The sequence below is a fragment of the Misgurnus anguillicaudatus genome, chromosome 13, assembly GCF_027580225.2.
Source record: "Misgurnus anguillicaudatus chromosome 13, ASM2758022v2, whole genome shotgun sequence".
In the NCBI taxonomy this organism is placed as follows: Eukaryota; Metazoa; Chordata; class Actinopteri; order Cypriniformes; family Cobitidae; genus Misgurnus; species Misgurnus anguillicaudatus.
The window spans coordinates 31,448,353-31,471,795 of NC_073349.2; the positions used below are offsets into that span (position 1 = coordinate 31,448,353).

Consider the following 23,443-nt stretch of genomic DNA (forward strand, 5'->3'; position numbering starts at 1 on the left):
CCACTAAAGTCCACTATATGGAGGAAAATCCTGGAATGTTTTCCTCAAAAAATTAATTTATCGACTAAACAAAGAAAGACATAAACATCTTGAAAGACGTGTGTGAGTAAATTATCGGGATTTTTTCATGAAAAGTATCAAAACGCAATACTTTAACACAATGTTTGAGCTCTTTCCTTTTCACTTCTCACTGTTTCATCTTTGTGAACAGGAGTGATGATGTCAAACTGAATTCATGTTTATAACCAGAGTCGACTTATTCAGCTCTCAAAAATTTATCAAGGGTAACATTCAACCATTTAAAGATATTTTTCTATTAAGGACTGCAAGTAAATAACTGCAACTGAGCGTAATAAAAGAACAACGTGCTTTACTAATCCTTTCTGCCTTTATTGTAAAACATTAAAATTGATGAATAAACACAATAATTATATTTAAGAAGAGAGAGAGATGTGCATTAGTTGTCTAAAACATTCCCAAGCCCAAGTAAGTGAGAGACACTTTGCTGTTATTTTCAGGAGAGATTGAGGAATTCTCCTTTGGAAGGGCTTTAGGAAAACACTGCATGAGTCTTGGAGCGTCTCCATTAGATGACATTACTTTATGAGATGGTGTAATGTTTCTTTCGCTATTTTCTCCTGACGACGTCTATGAGCCGTTCTTCTTTTAACACCACATCGCTGTGCGTTCCTTGCTAAGCTCTGTATTACACAACATCATTAAACACTTAACTCAGAGGTTCTTAACTCTGGCCCTCCAGATTACGCTCGTATGAGGTGAGCAAATTCTGCGCGGAATTGAAAAATTAGAAAAGTGTCCGAGTTACGTCCGACTTGCTCTGATGTCACGCTGACGTGTGCCAAAAAACTCCCGTGATGGCGAGGTGAGCACGTCGGATTCTGCGGGCGGACACAGTTGCTCTCCACCGACTGCGTTGATGAAAAACACGATGGGGAAAAAACTTGCTGATGAAACAGCTTAATGTTCATTGGCCCAGGAATGTCAGCTTATGACTTCTTAATTCATAAACGTCAACTGCCTATAGGATGGTGTAACGGAAATAAAATCACCATAAATCATCATGAATGCGATTTTCAAGGTTTTTTGGGGGACATGTATTTAGCATTGAGTCCAGAAAAAAATTAAAGTTTTGACCCCTGTTCCAGGATGGCGACGGTTTTGACGCATGCTTAGAACCCCAAGGCGACATCTAGTGTATATATCTATGGGGTCTCCTTACATGGAAGTCGCCATTTTGTGCCGCCATGTTTATACAGAAGCTCTTAACGGACAAACTTTGTTTACCAAGTTGTCTCTGACGATGATGTGTTTGTCCTGTGGTGGCTACCGTAGCTTCTCTACGCGTTTCAAAAGTGTTTCACTCCTCCCCTCACTGCAGCCGTTTGTTCTCGTTCAAAACTTCTCAAACAAGCCCATTAATTTTCCTGCAGAGTTTAGCTTCATCCCTGATTGAACACCCATGAGCAAGCTAATCAGTTCAATTCAATTTTATTTATATAGCGCTTTTCACAATTGGTAATTGTTTCAAAGCAGCTTTACATTAACAGATATATCGCGAGAATGTTTAGAAACCAGGGTGTCATTTGAGCAACACACTGCCACCAACTGGACGTGAATAGGAATTACATTCTCAAGTTAAGTTGTATGGGCAATCTGCCAAAATGGCGTTCAGATTTTTCTTTATCCTGCTTAAATTTTCTCCGTCAAAGACTTTTCGTTTAACGCGACCGAACACACACAAAGAGAGACACTTAAGTTGCCTAATCACAGGCTTGTACGTTTCTTTTTGCTTTTATAGCAATAGCACAAGCACATTTTTCCCTCACAACAGACTAAGTGCATACAGTCCTTCAGCTCAATATGCACGGTTCGTGAAGTTTCCTTAAAACAGTGGTTTTCTCTTGGGTGCTTTTTTAAACTCTACAACAACAAAGTTGACCAAGCCACGGAATATATGAGCTCTCGCTCTCATTATGTCCACGCAACACAAGCTCAAACGCGCCACAAAAGTTCATGTGATGCACGTCTATCACGCATTCAGACTTTAAAACAGCAAACAGGGAAAAAATAAAACTCAAGAAGACTTGCATGATATCCAGCTAGCCAGCTCCGTTTGCCATGAGAAGTGGTGGAGCACACAGACATCATTTGACTCCGTTGGTCGATCTGGTCCAAGCTTCTTAATCCTTTATTTATTCATCAATTAAATACCTTGTATAGGGTGATTTTGTAAGGATAAAAGCATATTTTCCTTCATCTCAAGATATTTCACTTGCTTTCACTGATCTGTACTGTAGCTATCAGTTAACACGGCAATCTCCAACGCGGTTATGAGACTCTGAGAACGATCCAATCACAGGAGGTAAAAAACATTAAAAGCAATATTGATTCGCTTACAACATAAGTGGGAGTGTTTGGGGTGCACAGTCCTGCGCCCCAGGGCGGATCCGAAACCAGCCACTTAGAGCTCAGCCTCCGGTCACATGTTTTTACCCTTTTTCCTGACCTTCATAGACACTCATTAGGGGTACGCCCCAGACACACAAACATGACACACACACACGACGAACTTAGTTTAGATTTTTAATTGTTTTAAATAAATTATAACACGACTAACAGTAAAATAGTACAACTAAATGATTTTATTTTGTATTAATTTGCACTATATATTTAACTTTTTGGTAACATGTTAAAGTAGCTTTCCTCTCTGGCCAGCTTTAAGGGGTTGGCGCCCCTTAGTGACCAGCCGCTACTGATGTTAACGGATAAGGAGAAGAATCCTATTAGCGTAGGGGCCGTTCGCATGTAATGCAAGTGTCATACAGTATTGTGGTTTAAATCAGCTTGGATCCAGACAGGCTAACTATTGCGGCATAAGTATATTACCCAGATGAGCTATGTGGATGCTTTGTTCTGGACAAACTAACTATTGCAGGATATGCATATACTGGACATTTTATGTGAATGCTTTGTTAAAGAAGAACGTCATAAAGTTAGACTTAAATTGAGAGATTTAAAATAGATTAAAAAAAGATCTTCAGAAATACCAGACAGTTGAGTTTGATCAGGGTTAGAGCTGAACTCTGCAGGAAAGTGAATCTCGAGGGCCAGCGTTGAGAACTTCTGCCTTAGCTGATCTTTCACGTATTTACTCTTTTTAAGAACTATTGATTTTCATCTGAAACGTTCTTGAAGGAATCTTGAAATATGTTTGATGTCTCTTTAATCTGCTGTAGGTGTTTGAGAAGCTGAAGGATCACATGCTCATTCCAGTCTCCAATCAGGAAAAGGGGAAGGTGGACGGAGCTTTGACCTGCTGCTCGGTGCTCATTAACAAGAAGAGCAAAATCTGATGGATCCCCTCTCTTTTCCTCTTCTCAGTTTTCCTCTCATTCTCTTTTCTTTCTCTTTCACTCATAATCACATTATAAGGGTGCTATAATCACATTATAAGGGTGTAAACATGATCTATGACACTTGGCATCACTAATAAAACATGTACTGAAGACATTACTGTGAATATCATTTGTGCTCTTTAGTACATTATGTAAAATCGAATGCATTGATTAATGCCGTTAGACTGAAATGTGAAAAAAATGTGACAATTACATACACTTTCTCTTTAAATCTTTTCTTAAATGCACATAAAAATTAGCTGTATGAACAATTTATTGTACACAGATTTGTTCTCTCTGTGTCTAATCTACTGTGCAAAAATCTGCTTTTGTTGTTTGTATTTGAGGGTTTTATGAACAATTATTTTTCCTAATCTTTTGTGTTTAAAATGCAGGTCATGTGACATTTTGATTGTCCTTGCTTACTATGATGCCGTTTAAACTGTGATGTCCAATCAGATACCTCAGGTCAAGACGTGCTTTTTTTCTGTATGCTTGAAATACCAGAATAAAAGCTGTTTAGGCCCAAGTACACATGAAGTGATGCATCCCATAATGCAATTTGTCCAAACTTCGATGCCAGTAAGACAAATGAACTAGAAAGGGTCAAATTTCTCTTTTACCCTTTATTTAATCTGACTGCCAAATAAAAACATTTTACTCACAATTAGATTAAATATAATCAGACTACACTGTGAAGAAAATGCTGATTCTTTTGTCAAATCAAAATATATTTTTGTTACTTTTAAATAAAAAATTAAGTTAAACAATTTTAACAAGTTATGTCAACTCATCACAGGTCAAAACAACCCATACAGCAAAAAATATTTCTCAAATATAATATTAAATTTTATTAGTCAACATTTGAAGTGGATCAAAAACATTCATCAAATTTGTCCTAAAACAAGAACTGGTAGATATTGGTTTTAAGAAAACTTTTAGGTTTTGATCCACTTCAAATGTTGACTAGTGTATTTCAAAATATGACAAAAATGGCCAAAATATATTGGCCATTTTTTGTATATTTTGAAATAAAAAATAAATGTATTTTAAAGCATTTATATTCATGTCGCATTTAAAGAAAAACTTTGTATTTTACAAACCTGTAAATATGATTTTAAAAAATTCAAAATAAATATATTTTCAACTGCAAAAATATACATTTAATTTGATATTTTATACATATTTATACCTTTTTACTAACTTTTATATTTTGGGCAGACAAAATATATTTTTTGCCATATGGGTTGTGCCCCTTAAATACATTTTGAAATATATGTTAAATATTTAATCATGCTTTACTTTCTACAAAATGTTTAGCATATTTAAAACAGATCTTGGACAAAGAAATTTGTTTTGTTTTGTCGTATAAGAAAATCAACAATTTTTTTACAGTGTATGAAATATTTCTGTATTTATTTCTAAACCAATAAATGAAAAATGCACACATATAGCTTTTGAAAAGACAAATTCAGTTCAAAATATGTTGTAATACATCACTTTGTTCTCTTCCTAAATAGAAAGATGAAGACGATTTACAGGTCAGGGTCAGGAAACTGGACCTAAATGATGTCAACACATCAGCAAACTTTAAAAAAATAATGTGAATTATACAACACGATGAACAATGTCCACCAAATCTTTTTTCCTGAATGTTTTCATTATTGCCTGCCCGAGAGATCTGGAGTTTTTGGGGAACACACAATGTCAGCCGGTGAAAACATTTCCAAAGCACGTTTTATGATGTCATGCTCACAGAGATATCAGCGTGTTTATCAATCTCCACATCCAGAAGAAATTCTTTCCCTGTTTCATCATGAATGTGCTTCATTCCACCTTGAGTTTTATAAGTTATGATCTTCATACCATCTAAAAACTCAAACTGATTATTCATTTGTTTGTCTCAGGACTCCTCTTTTTCCAAAAGTAGAAGATCTTTGACATTTATCTGCTGTTTCAGATTGATCAGTTATTTATTTTTCTTCATTATTCTTGTCTTAAAAGGGTTTTGAAGATGTAACTCATCAAATCAGCATTGTGTCATTTATTCACCCTCGTGCTATTTCAGTAGATGTAGAAGAAAAATTTGACATACTGTATGTAATAAAAAAAATCTATGACTTTAGGATTTAGTCAATTGTTATGCTTTTAAATCATTTTGGAGCTTTTTGAAGAATACACCATCTCATTTACTGACATAAAGATGAGAGAATGATGATTTATGGGTGATTTCTTTATATATATGTGACATCATTTTGTTTAGATCTCTGTAGTGTTTTCTTTGCTCTGAGATATCTGTGGTGGTTTGAAGAATAAAGACGTCCTCTGTAATGTTTATGTGTTTTATTGTGTTATAGTATGATATGAGCATTAACAGATCAGTTCACTCTCACTTTCATCAAAGATACTTCATGTTTATGAATACATATTAATATATTCATCCAAGGAAATAGATAGATAGACAGATTCCATACATAAATATATTTTAAATATATGCCAAATACATTTTGTATAAATTAATGCTCAGTTAAATATATCTTTGAATTTGGATGTTTACAGGTTCATAAGATAAAGTTTTTCTTCCATTGCCACGTTAATATATTTCCTTGGATTGAAATATATGGAGGGCTAAATATTTTTTTATATATAAATTATATATATAATTATTATTATTAATTATGTTCCAAAATATATTTCAGCTCATATATATTTTTGGCCATTTTTTGTATATTTTAAAAATAATTAAAAATATATTTTTTCCGTATGGGACGGATAGATTTGTTACATTTAGTATTACAGTTGTATTTTTTGTGTACATTGTATACATTTATTAATTTTGTAATTAGTACCTCTGATACGAATGAATAGTCATTAACTTTCTACAAAAGAATATGTATTTTTTTGTTTTTGGTAAGTATAATTACAAACAAACCTGATTGGTCCATCCTCAGAAGCGCTTACTAAAGTAACAAGTGATGCATGACTATGACGTCAAACCCGTCGTAAAACCTAAATAATGTTAAGCTTTAATAGCATTTAAATGGACATTTAAACACACAGCGAAACGGGTGACAATCTCGTCCGATTAAAATTTAAAGTTTTATAATTATGTTGTGTTCTCGATTTTATGCGTGTGTTGGACTTTTAACTTGTGTTGTGACGCCATCAGCTCGCGCCGGGTTCAAAATGGCGTTTGTTGTTTAGTTGTTTTTGATTTGCGGTTCTGAAAACAACACACATTATTAAATCTGTTCGGATTTTCAGTCTTATTCAACCATGAGCGATGAAAAGGAAACCGAAGCTCGTAATTTCTTTATGGGATTTGATGATCTGAGTGACAGCTCCAGTGACTCTGACAATGAGTCCAGTAAGAAGAAACAATCCAAACCGGAGTCCTCCGGATTACCCGAACCACAGAATCGCAAACGAGCCGCCGAAGCGCTGCCGAAACCTGACGAGCTGTTCCGATCCGTCAGCAAACCCGCGTTCCTCTATAACCCGCTCAATAAAGTCATTGATTGGGACAGAAGAACCGTGAAAGCGCCAGAAGAGGTCAGAGAATCTCATTTCTTTGTTGCCAAAGTTACCTTTTATTGCATATTTTAACTGTCTGCATGTTACGTTATGCCAACCTGTTTGTCTTGCTCTAGTTTAATGTACTGTACTGGCAAGAAAAAGAGATAAGTTCCTAAAATTCCTGTAATGCATTTATTGTAATGTGTAGTCACGTGTGAGTAAACTGTGCTGTGATTAGTCTGAGCGGACCTTTTAACGTCATGTAAACATCCGGTTTCAGCAGTAACAACATAAACAAACGGCTTTCGTGGAACAAAAGCAACTTCCGGTAAACTTTCACAAAGAATCAATAACCGCGATAACCCGCGTGCGTGCGATCAAACATCTATAAACATCTTTATTGTTGGGTCTTATGTTGAATGCTTTCTCATTGGAATAAAAAGTGCCTGCTAAATGAATAAATATAATTGAATCCTTTGAACTGTATGCAACTATAAAGAAAATCTTACTATCAGATAATTACGTAGTGTTGTTAAAGAGTAAAGATACAGCTCGTGCTGTACAGTAAAACTCTTCTTGACGCGCACTAATTCGAGTGCTAACAATGTCTCCATTCATGTTTCAGCCTCCGAAAGAGTTTAAGGTGTGGAAGAACAACGCTGTACCTCCACCACAAACATACGTGACTGAGGAGAAGAAGAAGGGACCTCCTCCTGGAATGGACATGGCCATTAAATGGTCAAATGTTTATGAAGATAATGGTGATGATGCCCCTCAGGCCCACCAAGGCCCCGCCCGCTTCCTGCCAGAGGGGGAGGAGCCAGAGCAGCTAGACTCTGGTAACATCAGACTGAAACTAAACTCATAGTAAACTTAACACCATAAACTAAACTATAATCTGTACTGTTTGATCTTCAAATTTTAAGCTTTGTTGTAAACTTTCAGCCTTTAAACATCAGTTTAAAAGATTCTCTTGTAGTTTTTATTTACTGTAAATAAATAATCTTTATGTCCAACTGATCTGTGTCTCACACTTATTCTCATCAGATGACGACGAGGATTCAGCGAAGAACCAGAAGTCCGTGAAGAAACGGCGAGTGGAAACGTTTCAGCAGAAGGAGAAGAGAAAGCGAGACATTGGACAGGCCACATCAGATAAAAGCTTTGTGGAAGAGGAGAAGAGGATCCTCAGACAGAGTCTGGAGTGAAACACCTGTTTGTTCAGATTTAACCTGGTTAGTTTAGTCTAATGCTTGCTTGTGGGTCTTCACCAGTACAGATCTCTGGATGTTGATGATGTGAACGAAACCACGTATATGGGACATTTTAAAGCCATTATTTCAGATATCATTTCTTTTTATTTAAAGAAAGTTAGTTAGAAATTGCTTCTTTTATATTTTACAACATGACATTTGGATGAATGTTTCTTGCATGTCTTCCAATAATTTGTAACTGCTCAAAATGATAAAACATCACTATTTAAAGTCTTTGTTTGTCCGTCTGTTTCTCCGTTCGTGTTTTAATTTCAATCTAATGATGTCAACAGGTTTGTGCGATGCAACGGTTTATGGGTAAGGAATGATAAATATCATATCGGTGTGAAAGTCTTTTGTGCATGTCATACATCATTTACAAGACACAATTTTAGTTTACACAATGGTATTTAGAAAGCCTTTATCATTTTAATTTTTCTACCAAAAAGCGTAAACGTACCAAACATCGCTTGATTGAAAATGTAAATTGCAGAAATGTTTGTGTGAGATTTAGGTTTGGGGTGTAAGGTGGAGTTAGCTAATAGAAAGTATATTTAGTTTGATTTAACCTTGGCTATACAATATACCATATTCAAGTGTATTAGATTGTACTGATGCTGTACTGCCACTAGGTGGCGCCACTGAAAAAGTTTTCATCCTATGTATGTTTCCAGTCATACAAAACTTTAAAGGGGACAATTCAGACTTTTTAAAGATGTGAAATAAATCTTTGGTGTCCCCAGAGTATGTATGTAAAGTTTTAGCTCAAAATATCATAGATAATTTATTAAAGCATGATAAAATTGCCACTTTGTAGGTGTGAGCAAAAATTTGGTTTTTAAATGATCTGATCTCTGCAGTAAATGGCAGTGCTGTGGTTGGATAGTGCAGATTCAGGGGCTGTATTATTATAATAAGATCCCCTTCTGACATCACAAGGGGGGAGCAAAATGTCAATGACCTGTTTTTTTCACATGCTGGTTTATCTTTTTCACATTTTCTATGTTGATAGAAGCACTGGGACCAAATTACTTAAGCATGAAAAAAGACAGATTTTCATCATATGTTCCCTTAATATATCAGGAAATTGTGATTTTCAGTAATTGAAAAGTTTATGAGTGGATCTATATAATAATAAAAAAGAGAATTTCAACTGTAACCTAAATGTTTTTCAACATTTAAATCTAAAGTACTTTATTGCTCAGAAATTTTGAGTATCATCTATGTGAAGAAATTCTTTGTATGCAGTAATTACTAAAGAATTCACTGTAGTTTTTTTTTAATAATTGATGGTAATGTCATGATTTTGGATGAGCCATTTGTAATACTATAGTTTTATACTATGGTGTGTAGTCTGTAAATGTCATGGTACATATATAAAGTATTAATGTATACATAATGACTGATTTATCTTCTGTCTCTCTTTCATTCTGTGTGCCTTGACCAGTTGTTGTGAAAAAACGTCCAGCTGTCATTAAAATCATTTTATACAGATAATGGAGCCACATATTTTTCTGCAGGTTTGAGGATGAAAAGTGTCTGTATTTTTTCTCCTTGGAGCATGAAGCGATCAGAGGAATTCCAGGGAATTCTGTCATCTCAGGTAAATAAGTGCTTGATAAAATTCCAGTGTGCTGGGCCTCAAAACACTGATAGACTGACAGAGACTGTATGTGCGTGTTTGTATTACTGTAACGCCTCAATGAACTTCATGAAATTCTGTGTGGTGTTGAGTGCATTGCCCAATTTAAGGTTCTGTCTTTATTTCAGACTTTATTAACCCAGAAATGCATGAACATCTGTTGCTGTGTAGGGTTTGTGAGATGTTTGGATGTTAAGATAAGTGTGTGATGTTTTGGGGCTCTTTAATGCAGCACATAAATGGTTTGCTAAAGAATCTTGAACTGTAAAGTTATTCATTCATTTTTGAGGTGAGATGTACTCATCGTGTTTTTCACAGCTGCTGTTTCCTGTAAACATTTTTAGCAGCTTCGCTTAATATATCCAACAAACAGCATTCAGGTTCATTTATAGTGAATAAAATCAAAGAGATCATCATAAACCTGTTTACTTAGCTGTGATTTTAAGAATTTTGTTAATGATTGATTTTAAATGTGCTTTACAGTGTAGCTGCATATGAATGAAGCGTCTGAGTCTCCTGTAGACCTCAAACATGCATCTAATAAGAGTTTCCATAATGGAGTGACCTGCACATGTGTGAAATTACATCTTGTGAGATTGACTAAACCGGAGAGAAAAATTAGCATCAATGTCTGGGAAGTTGGAAATTTTTCAGCTGGAAATGTTTGTTTTCATAATTGCGTCATCATGATGTCTTTCACAGTGGGAGGGACGAAACGTATCTTCCGGTCTCTGTACGGGACACCTAAGTTTACTTCAATATTGTTGATGTAAATTTTAATCTATCATGACAAACTATGTATCATTGGAAAGGTCTAAGCCTCTAGAATACATATTTCAGTTTTATAAAGTAAATTATGTAAGGAGAGTAATTGATTCATTTATGACGAGAATGGGCCTCAAAACATTTATATCCTGCCAAATGTCACTGTCCCACCAGCAGGATGCCCACGTTTAATTCAGTGTTTTGCATGTGAATTCTTATCTAATCATGACAAACTATATAAATAGTTTTAGGAAAGAATAGGAAAGAAATGGCATAGTGAGAGTCAGTTTCTAAAAGGTCACATGTAGACCCAATTTGTTATTACATATTTATAACACTAAACCCAAAAATCTTATAAACTATATATTAGTGTGAAAAGCTCTTAGGGTGTAGTTTTCATATGTCAAGGTCATCTGATAGAAATAATGTAGTGACAGTTTTTTGTTACATGACCTCCCCCCATAGGAATGCATATTAATTATTATATATTAATTACAGTACATCCTAGTATAAATCTACAAAAATGTTGACAAACTATTTATTGTTGGAAAGCTCTAAGAATGTAGTTTTCATATTTTAAAATGTTTTAGCCATAAGAATAATGCAGTGACAGTAATTTATTAATTTGTGACGAGTATGAAGCATATCGTTGACACCTAGTGGCTGTTGTTGGTAAAACCACTAAAAGTGAAAAAAACTTCATTTTTTGGGATTTTAATTTAAAATTTGGATCACAACTACTTGAGACTTATGGCTTCATGTTTACTGAAATATTTTTTTGAAATATGCTTACAAAAATTTATTTTTCACCAATATATTTTAAAATATATTTTAAAGCATTTATATTCACATTGCATTGGAAGAAAAACTTTGTATGTTACAAACCGGAAAACATAACAGGGTTGAAAAGATTAAAATTAAATATATTTTCAACTGCAAAAATATATGTATAATTGTATTTTTTATACATAGTTATATATTTTATACAAACCATATTTTAACCAGGAAAATTTCTTTTTTTTGCCATATAGGTTGTAGAATTTGAAATGCGTTGCCCCTGAAATACATTTTGAAATATATGTTAATGTTAAAACTAAATATATTTTCAAATTAAAAAAATATATTTAATTAAACTTTACCTACTACAAAATGTAATTTGCATGTATTTAAAACATATTTTTGGCCAAAAATATATTATTTTTGCCGTATATGGGAGGTTAAACAGCCTATTTGTAGTTAACACATACATACATTTTCCACAGTAGCATTAGTTCAGTGTAGTTTCTGCTGAAAATTGTCTATAGATAAAGTGGTTGTTATGGTGATTGAGATGTAAGTGTCATGGCTCTCCTATCGCCATAGAGATGAGGAACAGAAAATACTGACCCTCGATCAGAGCTTTGTCCCAATCTGTTTACCTCTATTACACACTGAATCATGCATGTCTATAGTGATGGGCAGTAGGGTACAGACTATTGGCAGTTTGTGACACACTTATCTTTGTTGCATGTTATGTAGTAGGAACATACAGGATATCTGAAAAAAATGGGAAAATCCAATCATAAATGGGCACAGAGGGTTGTGGTGAGGCAGGAGGCAGATAGTCTGACCCCCGGGGGCAGATAACCCGTGGAGGGGGTTAACTCACATTAGCAGACAGACAGCGGGGGAGAGATAGACAGATTTAATTAACCACAGCGGGCCAAGACGACAACAAACCTAAAACCATCAAACTGACCTCTGTGGTGTCCGTGTGCGTGTGTGTGTGTGCGCACGTTAGATGGCTTTAGAAAACTTTTCATATGTCGAATCTGATCTCAGTTCACCTTAAAATCTAACATTTAAAGTTTTAAGTGTCTTTTTAATTGTCCAGCAGGTGAAATATCTCATCTCATCTCTGAAGCCTTGTTCACCTCCAGAGCAGATTCATCTACTGCAGGTAAATATTTAAAAGGCAATATGTTTGTTTTAGGCTTTTTCCTGTTTGGTTTATCATAGATGAGTCACATGAGTCAACAGTCAGACCAGATTTAGCCAGTTTATATTAAATCATATATTTTAAATAGTAGGGGAGAGCGGGGCACAAACTAACGCTTTTTAACTTTGACTCACAATCAACACACACATCTCTGCTACAAATGAACACTTAAAGTTTGTTTGTGGGACCTAAAGTTATCGTACAATTACACTTAAAGTGACAGGAGTGCAAACGTTACCCCATAAGTGGTTCATTATAACACACAGATGGTTTAACACCTGCTAGAAAATGTAGTTTAAAGGAGAATTTCACCCATAGGAACATTCATCTTTATTGAAAGTGTGTCATATTTGTAGTCAAAATGTAACATACATTTTGAATTTGATGCCTATTTGACAGAGAAGAGGGGTGTTTGTAGTCTCACCCCCTCAACAAAGATATTGGACTTCCTGCTTTCAATGATGCAAAATGATGATTTTTACATCATTGAAAGAAGAAAGTGCAACACTGAAATCTGTATTTCTCCCGTCTCAGCGGCAACTGAGGAAATAATGCACGACCATTCAAAAACATGACTGGGGTTAATGCAAATGGTTAAAAGTGTCCCTTTAAACACACATAATTCAATCAAATTCTGTCTGTATACTAAAGGTGGATATTGTTTATACATCTGCCTATAATAGATAGATATCCACACATTCATCCATCCATCATCCTTTATCTAACCATCCTTTAGCAGAAATGCATAGAAATAGATTTAAAGGGGCAATAAGTAGGATTTACCCCCATCTAATGGTGAAATTGTATTTTGCATTCAACCGAACAGTGCTCTCTAGCGCCTCGCCTTTCCGAATGTGTGTTGCAACTACGGTAGCCGTTATGTAATCGCTGATCTCCTTGCAGTTGGTTCACGTGTTCTGAATGAAACACGTTGGTAGGTTAGTGCTTTTTGTCCCTCTCTGCTATTATAGTTTATCAATACGACAGAACGATTTGGATGCCTCCTTGGACTTACCCGTTCAATGTAAGTAAAGAGAAGAAATTCTAAGAAACACCAATGAGAACATATTTATGAATAAAGACATTGATTTTGATTAATAAAACACTTAAAATCCTACTTACAGTCCCTTCAAGACAAAAAAATGATAATTGTGAGTTATTTCTCCTGATATTGTATTTACAGTTATCATTTTGATGAATAGTATTTACATTTCATTATCATTGTAAACCTGAGGCTTCATTGTAACACTGTGTGACAACTAACCCCGCTGTGTAAAATGTTTTCAATCCCAGCTATCAGTTACTAGGAGTTGCTGACATGCTTTGAAATGCTTTTATGTTTTAGGTAACAAGACAGTGATTAAAATAATATAAGGTTGGATTTAATGACTTACACACCCAACTCAGAAATAAAAAAACATAAGATGAAGAAATGTATTTTCATGCCTCCAAAACACTCTTTGTTCAATATCTTAATCAAAAATCTTTTCACAAATTCAAAGGAGATCTTTTGACAGTAAGACCAAAAAGCACGGCCCTGATGAGATATGTAAAGTAGCTGCGTTACAATTAACCCCGCGCGTTAGTTTGTGCCACGCTCACCCCTATATTTAGTTATGAAGAGTCTGAACAAACCAATTTGCAAAAAATTTAGTTTTTAAATGCTACAGAAAAAATCATAAAAGTAAACAAAAAAATTGATGACCGCACAGTCATGGGGTTTCTGTCTCTCTGGCGTCTCAGAAGAGTTTCACCCCTCCACCAGCAGACAGCAGAGGGGTCTCTGCTAATTTACGTCCTGAGAACAGGGGTGCAGGTCGCCCCCATAAATTGTGTTGCTGGGGTGTGAGAGACCCAAAGACATCACAGAGACCCACTGAACAATGAGGAGGGTGTCACATTGACCAAAGACAGCTGTACAACTACACACACACACACAGCCGCTGAATACAGGCCAGCAAAACAGATGTTCCTGTACGGCACCACAAAGAGAGAGAGAGAGAGAGAGAGAGAGAGAGAGAGAGAGAGAATAAGAAAGAAATGTGTATTGTGGGATACACACAAACACACAGAGAGAGAAAAGATTAACTTTCTTGTAATTTGATAATTTGAAAATCTTAAAAGTTCAACCAAAATGAAAATGATTTCAGTGCACTGCACAATGTTTGGCTCCCCCTAGAGGAGAGGCTCACAAATGCCAGAGGTTTACTAAACACATGTCAAGTTTAAATATGTAGCACTTACATTTGAATTTAAACCCTTTCATGAAAATCATAAATATCATAGTTGACGATTATACAAGAAAAAAAAATTTTTTTAAAGACACTGCTGTTAAAAATCAACGCTTATTATTTGTTCTGCAGGTCTCATTGAACAAAACAAGTTTATAACATGAGTCAAATAAATGAACAAATGAGGATTGGAGGTAAGAAAACACACACACACACACACACACACACACACACACACACACACACACACACACACACACACACACACACACACACACACACACACACACACACACACACACACACACACACACACACACACACATCGCCCCTTTATCCTGCTGCTTGTTTTTCACCCCTTCTGTCTCTGGTGCAGGCTGCGACCTGTGTGCAGATGCTTAGACAAGACAGGCATGCACTGCCATCAGTGTGTGTGTGTGTGTGTGTGTGTGTGTTTTCTGATGAATTCTGCTGATTTCATAACATGATCCATCTTTCTTCAGTTGAGCATTGCAAACAATTCTTTTTAACAAATGGCCCTGGTGCATGATGGGAAAAGCAGTAAATTGCATTATGACAAAAGAACCATAAAGCTTGTTTAAGAACAAAAAGCCTTTAATATTTACAGTTATATTGTTTTATTGCTGAACTATCAGTCTGTTGAACAGATAATTGATTTATAATGAGCAGTGCTTTAAAAGAAATAAAATCAGGTAAGAAATCCAACAAGTCCTTGAGTGCTCTTTATGGTAAGGCACCTGATGTCCGTATCAGAGGATCTTTATGAGCAGTTATGGAGATATTTGATGGTTTTTCAGACAAAATTCCCAAATCTTCCCAGAAGTCAGAGGCTGCCAGGACTTGCAGGGGTGTTGATGAGATCTGTGAGCATCAGACGTGCGCTGACAAGTTTGTAAACAAGATGGTCAGAATATGAATGAAGTTGAGCTGAATACACTTTCACCTTCTGAGCGGAGAGGCTATAATTTCAATAAATGCCATCTGCAGTAATAATTATCCTATTGTTGAAACATAATCAGCCTATTAGTCAAAATGAGTGTTGAGTTGTAATCTGCTGTTTAGAAACAGGTCTGAACATCACCTGTAATATAAACCTATCAGCAGCTAAAGAGAATATATCATAAATTCATTCTGTCATCATTTCAAATCACCTAATCTAGTGTCAGTACTGAACAATACATATAATTATTATCATTTCTAACTATCCGATAGTAGGCTCTTTTTATTTGTATATATTTATTTGTATAATAATATACAATAATATATAAATAATATATTTATTTGTATAATAATATACAATAATATATAAATAATATATTTATTTTTATAATAATGTCAAAATAATGATTTTTTTTTTAAATAGTTACATGATGCTGCAACACGTAAATTGTGCCTCTTTATCGCCATCTCTGTTTGAAATAAAGATTGCAGGTTACTTTACATATTTATTCATTTGTTTATGAATCAATCATTATTATGTTAAAAATAAGATAATACAATTTTAATCCAACAACAAGTCTTCAGAAATGTTGTAAATTATTATTAGATAAAAATAAATAAGTATGAACTTTTCTTTATGTGGGATGAAGTTAATGACGTCAAACTGACATTTCCCGCCAATTCCCTGACAGATGAATTATAAGCTTAATGTTGTGAATAAGGAGACCATTTTCAACACGTATTCCTTTTATATAGGCTACTTGCTTAATATCTGATTTAGTTAAAAATAGAAAAAAAATTCAAATTACAGCTTCAGGAGTCATTTACATTTGTATTCATGTATTTAAAAATATCAACTGAGGTCATTTGGACTTTTTGACATTCACTTTTTTAACACTTATGATGTGGAATTCCGGGAAGTTTAATATAAGAATGATTTCTGAAAGATTTTTATTGATGAGCGCAAATAACAGGATTCTTTAAAATTTGTGTTACCTTGCATGCATGTCTGCTTATGACAAAAATTTTTTTATGTTTAAATATGTTATAGTGTATACTGCAAGTTATAAAACGGTTAGTTCCAATCCTTGATTCTGATTGGTCAATAGGTGTGCTTTATTCACGATAAAACACTGCTATGACCGCTTCACCCAACGGTTCTATTTAATATCACTGCGCCCTTAGCAACACCCTTAGCAACACATAAACATATAATGAGACTGAGAACAGTTTGTTGTTTTGATTTGAGCTTTCATGTTGTTGTTCGCAGTCAGGGACTATTTTTTCTAGCGGCAGGAATGCTTTTATTGAGTTAACTTCATTTAAGTTGCACTAATATTTTTTTTACTTTAATATTGTGTGGTAACCGTTTTATAAAAGCAATAAGGTACTCGAGGCAAGTGCTGTATCGTGAATAAGTAACGGCTGAAGGGCGTTGTTAGGCACGACGCGAAGCGGAGCACAGCCTCTCGTACCTTATTGCTTACGACTTTACGGTTATATTGACTTTATTGTTATATTGACTTCATACTCGAAATTTAACGATTTTATTCTCAAAATTTAACGACTTTATTCTCGAAATTTAACAACTTCTTTTCGAAAATTTATTTATTTTGACTTCTTTCTCGAAAAATTACTAAAATCTCCTAATGACTTTAATCTCGAGATAGTTTTATTTTTTTATTTGAGCTTGGCCCTAATCCTCCTTGGTAGGCCTATTATATACATTTCCACAAATTTCCAAATAATTCCCATAAATTCCAGTTAAGTTTCCTATTTGGAATATTTCCAAAATTTTCCAGAAAAATCCTGGAAACTTTCAGCCCCGTTGAAACCATGTAAATTTGTTAATGTAATGAATAAATTAATTTGTTATAAAGCCTAAAATTTAGCCTGTAGTATTTTTACTGTACGTGTGCGTGCCTATAAATAACCCATTCACTGAATATAGCCTAGTAGTGTATGATAGAAACACTTGTTGAGGTTGAAATACTTTAAGATAAATTGTAGAGTTCAAATCTATAGCATAAAATGATTATTATTTTATTATAATTAATACAGATCAAATACGAATGTAACGTGTTGTGTGTGTGTGTTGTGAAATGGAAGCGCGTGTAGAGTTTGTTTGAGCTCCGCCTCTAAACCTTTAACCCCCACCAGAAACTATCTGAACTATTTCACCAGAGGAGCAGGAGGAGGAGGAGGTGCAGGGAGAGAGAGACACACACACACATACATACAGAAAGAGAGAGAGAGAGAGAGAGAGCTTTAGTTGATCTCAGTGGATCATGGGTCGCGTTCCGATCGCGGCGCGTCGAACGCTTCGCACCCGGTTCTTTCCGCTCCGGAGCGCCGCTGAACGGATCTAAAGCTGGCGGATCGGTACCGATGGCGGATCCTCTGCGGAGGACAATACTAGCCAAACTCAGGGGCAAGAAACCCAAAGGAAAAGACCGGCCGAGAGAAGGTAAAGACAAAGTTTCTCACCAGCAGACAGAGAGTGATTATATGAGAGGTAAGGAGAGCCGTGTTAACGGGATCCGGGCGGCGGATCCGGTCGTCGCCGTTGGTTGCGGCTCGGCCGCGCACGGGAGCGGGTGCTCGGCGCCCGGGGGTCCCGCGGGGGTCTCAGATCAAAGCGCGGAGATGGATCGCGTCCACACGCAGCGCGTCCGCGGAGACTCGATCGGGTTTGGGAGCTGCGAGCACGTACGCGCGAAAGCTTTGAAAGTAACAGATGGTCCAGATCTGAAGTGTGGAGAAACAAATGTTGCGTTGCTCGATCACAAGGCCGAACCGCGCGTCATGAGACACCAACCCAACGGAACCTCGCGCGTCTTTGATTATATCGATGAAAATTATGATTTGATTCAGGTGATAGAGAGTTCGCTGGAGTATTATGGAGATTTCAGGATGCCTGCGTTACAGAGTCCCACTTTTTTCCCCACTGAGCTGGACATAAACTTGTCCTCGGGCGCTCCACGACATCATTCTGTGGACAGCGAGGATGATGATTATTACGATAACCAAATTTTGCCTTTTTATACCCAAAACCAGGAGAGAAATGATGTAGAGACGGAACCGGTATCAGTCCAGACTTTAGACTTAGGACCCAATGAAACCGACCGACTGAAGACGCAGCTGAAAGAGGCCTATTATTTGTTGATAAACACCATGCATGATATCCGATTCGAAGGTCAGGTTGAAGATAACGGGTACGTGGACCAGGTCAGTAGTTCTAGTGAGTCTCACGAAAGCGTTAGTTCAAGGTCCACTGCCAAGCATACAGAGAGCGATGCTTGTTTGTCAGAGGAACGTGGCGGTCAGCAGGTTTTCGGGTCTGATTTGGTTCTGTTTACGGGCTGTAAAGGGTCTGTGGAGAGAAGAAGCCTGCAGGATATTTCCACAGCGAGGGTGATCCTTCAGAGGTCCCTGAGTGACAGTGGGGTGAGGTATTCCTCCCCAAACAATGAGGACTTAAGTCAGCTGGCAGGAGGAGACTCCACACTTCAATGTGAGGAGTCGATGGGCGTTGATGCTCTTTTGGGTACCACTCATAATGTGAGTAAAGAGTTGGTGGTGCCCATCTTTCCGGTGCCAGCCGCCCATCAATCATGTGACGCCAGCGTTGTGGCCAAACATCCCGGCGTCACGGTCAACAAGATGCAGGAGTGGATGCAGAAAGGTCGCATGCTGTCATCAGAGATGAAGGAGAGGATTGCGGGTTCCTCGCTGAGAGCCAACAGCGGCCAGGCGAGGCCTAAAACCAGCGCCCATGCCAACGGACCGCAAGTGATCAAAAACACAGCATCGGGAGGTCAGCAGCTTTCAGGTATGAACACCTGCGTGAGGGGTGAAGGATGGATGTCATATTTTCAACATCGAACCTCAGCCTCCTCATGACGGACCGCACAAAGCTCCTGTGTCTCATTTCTGGGTGTCTTTTAACCGGTGGAGGGTTTTTTCTTCTCTTCTCATCACTAATATCATTTCATATAATAACATGTTTGGTAGCGTGTGCCGGTGGCCTGCACACATTAACACACTCACGGCATCATTCAGGTCATGTTTGGTGTGTTGGTGGTGGGGTTTTGTCACAGCTGCTGATATGATGTGCTAACCGTCTCGTCTCTGTAGTTTGTCCACTGTCAGGATTGAGTTCAGGGGTTTGTGGTTGACAGCCATCTTGTGCCATGAAACCATCAGGAAGAGTTGAGATCTTACCGTGCATTCATCACGTATCCATATAAATCATTTGAATTCCACAGCTAAAAGTCTTATATCTTATTTTACATTTATGACAAATCTTCACAGGATGTGATAACATAAGTTGGCAATGCAGTTGTATGCTGTACTCAGGGTTGCCAGGTTTTCACAGCAAAACCTGCCCAATTTCTAATTAAAAGCTATTTTAAGTGGAGTGCTCTAGTAACAATCACATTCCTGGTGCGTTTTGTCATTGTTTATCTGCTAAAACTCGCATTACGGGGGCTAAATATTACAATATTGGGGTCACTTCAATTTGCGGACATGAAAACATCCTATGGAGTTGGAAACTTGGATGTGTATGTACTGTATCCACACATGCATGTTTACAGATTGGTTTGTTTTCTATACACCGGATACAACATGTTCACATTTCTGTTATTTATTAACACAAAAGTTTATGTGTGATTACCACACAGGTTGATATTTGGTTGTGCAAGGGTTCAAACTGTGCTCTCTTTAGCCGTATGGTCAGATTTAAGGGAAGTCTTCAGGCTGAACTGGAATGTTGGGAATGCATGTTTTGATGCTTTAAAGTAATTTAGTACATTCAGTATGTGTACTTTATATCAGATTATTGTGACATTGATGTTGTTAACACATTTCAGCATGATTGGAGTGTGATTATATTGTTGTTTTACTAATTTACTCGGACATATTTTACTTCAGTGTGTGTGCTGGTGTGCTTATGTCCCCTCGACGACATCATTCTTAATTTTACACAGAATAAAGCTGTCTGCTGGTGAGCCGGCGGTGTTTGTTTTCCTGCAGTGAAATACCCGCGAGTGAATTCCCGTCCCCTGGAAACGCAGAGCCCCGAGGAGGGAATATTTGGAATGCCGAGGTCGTCGTTGCACTTGTTTGCTTAGTGTTCCTGAGGGCTTGAATGCAGGCAGGGATTAGAAAATAACCCGACATTACACGTTCGTTAAAGTGGGATTTGTCTGTCCTGTTATCCCTGGGTTATTTTAATCCAAGATATTTAAGGAATAGATATTTAAATCTAAACTTAGTTTAGCAGCATTAACTTTGTTTGTAAAGTTAAAGTAACACAAAAATATATGTTGATTTGACAAAAATGCTGATTTTTTTTATTTGTGTTGTTACATTTTAAAGAATATAAGTGTTTAAGAATATAGAAGTGAATGTCACTAAAAAATGTCAGACTCAGGGTTATATTTTGCTAATAATACTATTTAAAAGAAAAAACAACAAAACAGATTAAATAAAACTTAAAACATTATTTTATTTTGCCTAAAGACAGTTAAGTTTATTTTTTGGACTATCATTTCAATTTATTTTCAATAATATTCAATTAAGCATATATTTTAAACGTCAAAACATAAAATTTAACGTTCATTATTGTAATGTGAAAAAATTAAGTATATATTATGTATACTTATTAGAGTATATACGTCTTGTGCTGCATACCAAATGCAAAGCATTGTGTTCCTCGCTCTAGAATATTTTCAATTTGCGCGAAAACGCATTTGAGGCGAATTGTGCATGTTTAGCTTTAGCCCAATTTGCGTCATACACATCAAGTTGAATTCGCGTTTGGTGTGTACGCCCCATTATGGCTTTTTCCATATAATGGTGGCATTTGTTGGACTGCCTTTGATTTGCATAACATACACTTTTAAAATTTTTAAAGGGGCAGTGTGTAGATTTTAATCTAGCGGTGAGATTGTGAATTGCACCCCATCTCTTACGGAGGACATAAAAAGCTACGGTAGCCGTCACAGGACAAACATGTCATCGTCTGAGACAACAGATAGTGACAAACGCTCTCTGTAGAGTCGTTTGTCCATTTCGGGCTACCGTAGAAACATGATGGCACAAAATGGCAGCTTCCATGTAAGGGGACCCGGGGTGTATGTAGATAAAAAAATAATTATTATAAGGTATTAAAAGCAATACAGTTAATTTTCTAAGGTCTTTATACACCACTGAAAACATCAAAATTATATTGCATTGCTGTCAAAAGATTAGTCTAAAAATTACACACTGCACCTTTAAATTATGTGAATTGTGCGGTAAAATGTGATTGATTGTCACAATTGTTAAAAATATATCGTAAAATATGACCCGGATATATGAAATTCTTTCATGCATATATGCTTTTAAGTTATTCCAATGATATACTGACAAACAGTGAGTTAACCGTGTATACTGTCTCATTGTAATACAGTAAGCTGATTGGTCACATGAGATGATGACATCATGAAGAGATAGAATGTCAGTATGTGCCTGCTGGAATGTGTGCAGTCAGGATATAAAAGAGCGTTCAGGTGTCACAATAGTCATCACAGAAGAACAAGAGAGGAGGACGGGTGTTACTCTGACACCCTCAGGGACATTTCTCCTTTTAAAATCCCATAATACAATCTCACTAAGTATTTAGACACTTTAAATGGACTCAATGTAATTGCACTACCACGCACACATTTAAGTTTGTTTTAATTTAAAGCAAGCGAAAGCACAAATGTTTTGTTTGAAAAGACGTCTCACGCTATCCTCGTTGATGTTTTGTTATTTGATACAATGACCTTCAAGTCTCCTTTTTTTTAATGTGACCTAAGGGAACAAATAGTTTTCGAGGCGATTAACACACTTACAGAGATGAAAGAAGTCTGCAAAGTAGTCATTTTTTGTGATGTGTTAAGCATTTTAATCAGACTATTTTAAACTGTCTGTGGAACTGACCGTATTAATGGCAGCTGTTTACCAGTAACTTACTGTAGATTTACATGTTATTTACTAGCAACAGTTTGTACAAAGTTAAATGACTATTAAAAATAAACAAGTCTTTAGCTTTACAGAATAAAACAATGAAATAACAGCCTGATGCAAAGCATTCTGGGAAAGAAATCTGAAGGGGAAAAGGTTGTTAAGGATTTCTGGTTCCCAGAATGCTTTGCATGAGGCTGTTATTTTATAGTTTTATTCTTTAATGATAAAGATAATGTTTAATAGTCATTTCACTTTAAAGAAACTGTTGGCAATAACATCATTTTAAATCTACAGTAATTTATTGGCAAACAGCTGCATAACTACAGCATTTTTTTGTACAGTACATCAAGTTTTCTTGGAAGTAGCCCAATTTTCTCATGACCCACTAAATGGTTTTTCCCGCTTGCAGACAGCGCGCCTTGTGAAAGTGTAATTGTTTCAATAGAAATTACGACTCCCTTAAGCTACGACTTTTAAAATTGATGCATTGCTCCATATTCAGAAGTGTCTAAAGTTCACACTTGTTTGTGTCTCCGGCTCAAGTTTACACGTGCGTGCGTGAGATTGTGTGTGTAAATATTCAGGGGCAGATAGTAAAGCTATGTGTGTGTGTGTGTGGGGGGGGGGGGGTGTTGGAATTCACAGCGTGTGTGAACATGTTCGTCTTTATGAAAGACCCTTTA

At 36.4% G+C, this 23,443-nt stretch overlaps 3 protein-coding genes across 8 annotated transcripts in view; all 3 read left to right on the forward strand.

Annotated features, from left to right (window-relative positions):
• Positions 1–5,751, forward strand: part of LOC141369347 (N(G),N(G)-dimethylarginine dimethylaminohydrolase 1-like) — an 84,762-nt gene extending 79,011 nt beyond the window's left edge. For 2 of the 3 annotated variants that reach the window (XM_073875603.1, XM_073875601.1), the window contains exon 6: positions 3,258–3,534. In XM_073875603.1, coding sequence (XP_073731704.1) covers positions 3,258–3,374 — 117 coding nt within the window. In that variant the 3' untranslated portion in view covers positions 3,375–3,534. Of the gene's footprint in view, positions 1–3,257; positions 3,535–4,936 lie in introns of those variants that run through there. The other variant, XM_073875602.1, reaches the window with a different exon arrangement.
• Positions 5,752–6,569: 818 nt separating this feature from the next.
• Positions 6,570–8,419, forward strand: c13h1orf52 (chromosome 13 C1orf52 homolog). The gene is made up of 3 exons (XM_055189193.2): positions 6,570–6,968; positions 7,558–7,771; positions 7,980–8,419. The coding sequence occupies exons 1-3, from the start codon at positions 6,693–6,695 to the stop codon at positions 8,138–8,140; spliced, it is 651 nt and encodes a 216-aa protein (XP_055045168.1). The 5' UTR covers positions 6,570–6,692; the 3' UTR covers positions 8,141–8,419.
• A 6,548-nt stretch (positions 8,420–14,967) lies between these two features.
• The window catches only part of syde2 (synapse defective 1, Rho GTPase, homolog 2 (C. elegans)), a 36,949-nt gene continuing 28,473 nt past the window's right edge, over positions 14,968–23,443 (forward strand). The window contains exon 1 of one of the 4 annotated variants that reach the window (XM_073875609.1): positions 14,968–14,995. In XM_073875609.1, the coding sequence (XP_073731710.1) occupies positions 14,983–14,995 (13 nt within the window). In that variant the 5' untranslated portion in view covers positions 14,968–14,982. Of the gene's footprint in view, positions 14,996–17,938; positions 19,594–23,443 lie in introns of those variants that run through there. The other 3 variants (XM_073875607.1, XM_055187573.2, XM_073875608.1) reach the window with 3 other exon arrangements.

What these genes read in the sequence shown, in the direction of transcription:
- c13h1orf52 (XM_055189193.2), top strand. Translation starts at nt 6,693, where the DNA reads ATGAGCGATGAAAAGGAAACCGAAGCTCGTAATTTCTTTATGGGATTT. An exon ending in CCGTGAAAGCGCCAGAAGAG is followed by an intron (nt 6,969 to 7,557) that starts GTCAGAGAATCT and finishes TTCATGTTTCAG; the next exon opens with CCTCCGAAAGAGTTTAAGGT. An exon ending in GCCAGAGCAGCTAGACTCTG is followed by an intron (nt 7,772 to 7,979) that starts GTAACATCAGAC and finishes TATTCTCATCAG; the next exon opens with ATGACGACGAGGATTCAGCG.